At 41.5% G+C, this 4,692-nt stretch overlaps 2 protein-coding genes across 3 annotated transcripts; both read right to left on the bottom strand.

The window, feature by feature from the left end:
* cunh15orf40 (chromosome unknown C15orf40 homolog) lies at positions 1-1,620 on the bottom strand (the record flags this gene model as incomplete). Its single annotated transcript, XM_014000111.1, is given in 4 exon segments — positions 1-97; positions 207-334; positions 410-545; positions 1,532-1,620. Coding segments are annotated over 4 exon segments (375 nt in total). The 3' UTR covers positions 1-7.
* An 859-nt stretch (positions 1,621-2,479) lies between these two features.
* LOC106511354 (gastrula zinc finger protein XlCGF52.1) lies at positions 2,480-4,470 on the bottom strand. 2 transcript variants are annotated; one of them, XM_014000109.1, is made up of 2 exons: positions 4,397-4,470; positions 2,480-3,899 (listed from the first exon to the last, which is right to left on the bottom strand). In XM_014000109.1, exons 1-2 carry the CDS (start codon positions 4,434-4,436, stop codon positions 2,641-2,643), a joined length of 1,299 nt encoding a protein of 432 aa, XP_013855563.1. In that variant the 5' UTR covers positions 4,437-4,470; the 3' UTR covers positions 2,480-2,640. The 2 variants fall into 2 exon arrangements, with proteins under 2 accessions (XP_013855563.1, XP_013855564.1); XM_014000110.1 differs by having other exon boundaries at positions 2,480-3,887; positions 4,397-4,465.
* Between the last annotated feature and the right edge of the window lie 222 nt (positions 4,471-4,692).

Genomic DNA, 4,692 nt, shown 5'->3' with positions numbered 1-4,692 from the left:
TCCTCGGTCAGCCCGCAGCCTGCTGCAGCCGCCTCAGAACCTCTTCTGGACTCAGAGACGAGTCCACTCTGATGAGCTTGTCTCTGGATCTGGAGCCCTGCAGGACAGAAAGACCAGGACGGATCAAACAGACCGGTCAGCCTGAAACACCTGCTGACTCAGAACTTTTGCACGGTTCAGGAACTGGGTCAGGAACTCTCAGGGACCTTGTCAAGTGAAAGGTGACTCTTCTTCAGGTCCAGAACCTGTGCCAGGTAGCGGATGAGCTCGGCGTTCGCCTCCCCGTCTGCAGGCGGCGCTGCGATGGAGACGTCCACCGTGTCCGCAGAGACTCCTGCAGGAGCAGCAGAACACAGTCAGGTTCGGTCCGGCCCGGCCCGGCCCAGTTCCACACGGCGCAGAGACGGACCTGTGACACTGCTGAGCTTGGAGCCGGGCTTCGCGTGCACCGTGATGGTCACCGCTCCACTTTTATCCCGGGTCACTGGACCAGAACCTGGACCGGATGTCTGAGCCGCTGCCGCCACCGCAGGCCGTCCCCTCACCTGTTGAACAACAGTTACTGATGTTTACCTGAGATACTTCTGCTGCAACAAACAAACAAACAAACAAACAAATGTTTGTAATATAACAGACAGTAAAAGCATTAAACTCAGAGGATGAACCAATAAGAAAACTTCCTGAAGTTTCAGTTTGGTCTTTAGTCTCTGAGCTCCCAGCAGACAGAAAACAGGTTTTATTTCATCTGAATGAATAAAAAACAGTTTGATGTAAAATAATGATTTAGGTCCAATAAGGTGGTTCTGAAAGAGCTGTTAGTTAAACTCTGCTCATAAAGACTTGCTGAAGTGGCAAAAACATAATTTCACAAGTTTATATCTGCATGAGTGTGTGCTAATGTTAGCTTGTAGCTTTGACAAATTTAGCTTGTACTTTAATTCATTTTATTTATCATGTAAATGGCACTGCATATAATACACAATAACATTAATATAAATAACACAATAAAGCATAAAGCTTATTTCCATTCATTGTGGTCCAATGAATGAATGAATGTAGCTTTGACTAATGTTTGCTTGAAGCTAATGAAAATTTTTTTAAAAAAAAATGTTTGCTTGTAGCTTTGACAAATGCTAGTTTGTAGCTTTAGCTAATGTTAGCTTGTAGCTTTAACAAATGCAAGCTTGTAGCTTTAGCTAATGTTAGCTTGTAGCTTTAAAAATGCAAGCTTATAGCTTTAGCTAACGTTAGCTTGTAGCTTTAAAATGCAAGTTTGTAGCTTTAACCTTATATTCATTTCTATGGCTTTAACTAATGTTAGCTTGTTGCTCGTTAATATGTTTATAATCTTTTGTATGAAACGTCATTAAAATGTGGAACGTAAGTTAGCGGATGTACGCAGGAAACTAACATTAGCGGTGTTGTTATATATAAAATAAAACGTGCAGACCGCTGTGGTTGAAGACTTCTGGTTTGTGACTGAGAGGCGGTTAAAGAACAGATTTTATCCTGATAATAACTCTGGACTGACCGCCTTCTCTTTTCTGGGCATCGGTCCGTTTCTGTAGAACCGCCGCGAGGACCGGAAGTCTGAGGGGAAAGGAGCCGGAGGAGAGCGGAGGAAAACGGCGAACCGGCAGCAAAGAGCAGGGACAAGTTCTGGTCCAGTGACTCGGTTTACCGGTCCGGACCGAGTCTGCTGAAAACACCTGGTAAAAACCACGCAGACAGAAACTCCTGACCGGGAAAACATAGCATGACAGGCCGCAGAGACACGTCCAGCTGCTGCTGGACACCGCCTCCTGCTGGACCGGAAGGAGAACCGCATCCATGAGAAAGGTCTGAATGAATTTAATTCTTATTTTTAATGTACTAAATGTAGAAACCTGTCTCCCTGGCACAGTTGGTTTTGTTGTTCCTTATTCTCCTGTTCTGTTTATATATTTGTAATTATATTGACCTAATAATTTTTCAATAAAAAAATCACTAAAAAAGTTTTTATTTACTTGTTTTTATCACTTATTTACACATTTTATTATTTTTTTAACCTTTTATCAAACTATTTTATTAACCACTGAACGGATTTCAATTAAACTCTCAGAAAGAATGAATATTTACATCAGCAACTGATTTAACTTTTAGAGTCAGCTATAAATCTGTCATATCTCTAGATGTCGAAGGTGTTTTTTTTTTTGTCCCCTCTTCTGGGGTCCACACTACAAACGGTTTGGTTAACTGTTCCACACTGGCTGCCCACCCTAGGCTCAAACCTGCAACCTCAGGAAGACCACAGCCCAGAAACAATAATTACATCAAATTATTAATTTCTCTCTGAGCTTTAGATATTTAATCCAAATGTCTGTTTGTTTATGACCATTTAAACCAAAAAGATCTTTCTTCTTTATTTTATAACCTAATATTACTGACTGGATTATTAAAGATATGAAATGTAACTGAAGAACAAAATCAACACAAAGAATATAAATAGTACCATATGCACATATTTTATTATTTTACATATTTATTATTATTATAAATAAAACCACTGCACATAACTTTTACACTACAGGTGGACTCTTTAGTTCTCATAAAATTCACAGCTGCACTGTTTTACCTCCTGAGTTCCTGATTCTTCGTCACTTAGGAGTCGTTACAAACAACTGCTTTGTTTCCTTTGTGGGTTTTCATGTGTTTGATTAAATAAGACTTTCTGTTAAATCTGCGCTCACAGACATCACAAACAAACGGTTTCAGTCCTGTGTGGGTTCTCATGTGTGACTTTAAATTAGATTTTATTCCAAACCTGTGTCCACAGAGTTCACACACAAATGGTTTCTGTCCCGTGTGGACGCTCATGTGTCTGATTAAAGCAGACTTCCTACTGAATCTGTGTTCACAAACGTCGCACACAAACAGCTTCTGTCCCGTGTGGACGCCCATGTGTCGGTCCAGGTTGGCCTTCAGGCTGAATCTTTGTTGACAAACGTCACACACAAACGGCCTCTGTCCCGTGTGGACCCTCATGTGGGAGTTTAACGTTGATTTGTGGTTGAATCTGTGCTCACAAACAACACACACAAAGGGTCTGTGTCCGGTGTGGACTCTCATGTGCTGGTTCAGATCTGACCTGTGACTAAAGCTGTGTCCACACACGTCACACACAAATGGTTTCTGTCCGGTGTGGATTCTCATGTGGGAGTTTAAATTAGCCTTTAGGCTGAAACCGCGCTCACAAAAGTCACAGACGTACGGTTTCTGGCCCGTGTGAACTCTCATGTGTCGATTTAAATCAGACTTGAGGTTAAACCTGTGTCCACAAAGACCACAGTCAAACGGTTTCTCCCCTGTGTGGACTCTCATGTGTCGGTTTAAAGTTGATTTGTGGGTGAATCTTTGACCACAAAAGTCACATTCAAAGGGTTTCTCGCCTGTGTGGACTCTCATGTGCGCGTTAAGATCTGGTTTTCTGATAAATCTTTTACCACACTCATCACAACTGAACGGTTTCACTTCATTTTTGAATTTCCTGTGCGAGTCGGGATTGTTGACATCACCTTCATCGGTCTCTGGAGTGTTGGAGCAGTCTCCATGCGGACTCAGATCTTGGTTCCTGGTAGTTTCTGATCCTCCTCCTCCTTTCATCTGATCAGCTGAGCTGCTGCCTGGAGGATCTCCCTCCTCCTCTTGTTGCTGATGAAGTTTCTCTTCATCATCCTCACTTTTAACAGGAACCACAATGATGTGCAGCCTGGTGGCATCAGTCTCCTCCTCTTCATCATCTAGTCCCTCCTTTTCATTCTTTAGGAGGGGTTGTGGGTCCTGCTGGTCCACACCAAGTCTCTGTTCTTCAGTAGCATCTTCTCTGAGGAGCATCATCTGCTGAGCGTCTGCAGGAAACACTGAATCAGAAACATATTTATCTTTATTTTCAAGCATCAGATCCTCAACAAACTGATTTTTTGTGTCTTTAAAACTCTCTTCCTGCATTAAAAATGAAACACACTCAGTCTGTTTCTATTATTTCTATTTGTAAGTGATGGACGAGTCGGTCCACACCTCTACATCAACATAGATTTATGAGGCTTCTGTTGATTATTTGAACTAGTTTGTAATTAAATAACAGCTGTTAACACGGCGGCCCGGATGCTAACATTTAAATTAACTGCGAGGTAATTAGTGTTTAAAATAGATCAATTTTAACTGTAAAACAAACTCTGAAACGATGCCTGCAGCTATACAGGTTGAGCGCTACTCTTCCATCAACAGTTAGCTTAAAGAGCTAAGCTAAGCTAAGCTACATCCGATTAGGAAGCTAAGCTCGTTAGCTACGTGAACACTGCCACCAACCCGTGCCTGACATTAATTACAGTTAATATAAAAACATAAATAAACCAACCGAATTTGTTCATGTGAAGTTTGGAGACGGAGAAAAGCATCGCAGATTGTTTTTGTTTTGTCAGTCTCAACCGGAAGTTGGTAGGCGGGGCTTTTCAGGAGCAGCTTTAATTTCAGATGTTGCAGAAAAGCCTGGAGTTTTTCTCCATAAATTTGCAGAAAAAGTCTCATTATTTTCCTGAATCCCGTTTTAAACATGATTTGCTTTTGTTGACATCATTCAAATAACTCAATCTTAATGTTGTCTTTTCTGCATCGTTTTTTACCACTGAGAAACTTTTACTTATTTTAAAATGT

This window comes from Austrofundulus limnaeus, unplaced genomic scaffold (genome assembly GCF_001266775.1).
Source record: "Austrofundulus limnaeus strain Quisiro unplaced genomic scaffold, Austrofundulus_limnaeus-1.0 Scaffold2711, whole genome shotgun sequence".
NCBI lineage: Eukaryota > Metazoa > Chordata > Actinopteri > Cyprinodontiformes > Rivulidae > Austrofundulus > Austrofundulus limnaeus.
This window is presented reverse-complemented; position numbering and strand designations above follow the sequence as displayed.

Bases quoted from the DNA above. Each gene is read 5' to 3' on its own strand.
- LOC106511354 (XM_014000109.1), bottom strand. From the start codon at position 4,436: ATGCTTTTCTCCGTCTCCAAACTTCACATGAACAAATTCG. The intron at 3,900-4,396 runs GTTGGTTTATTT...TTTCTGATTCAG, and splicing joins ACTTCACATGAACAAATTCG to TGTTTCCTGCAGACGCTCAG.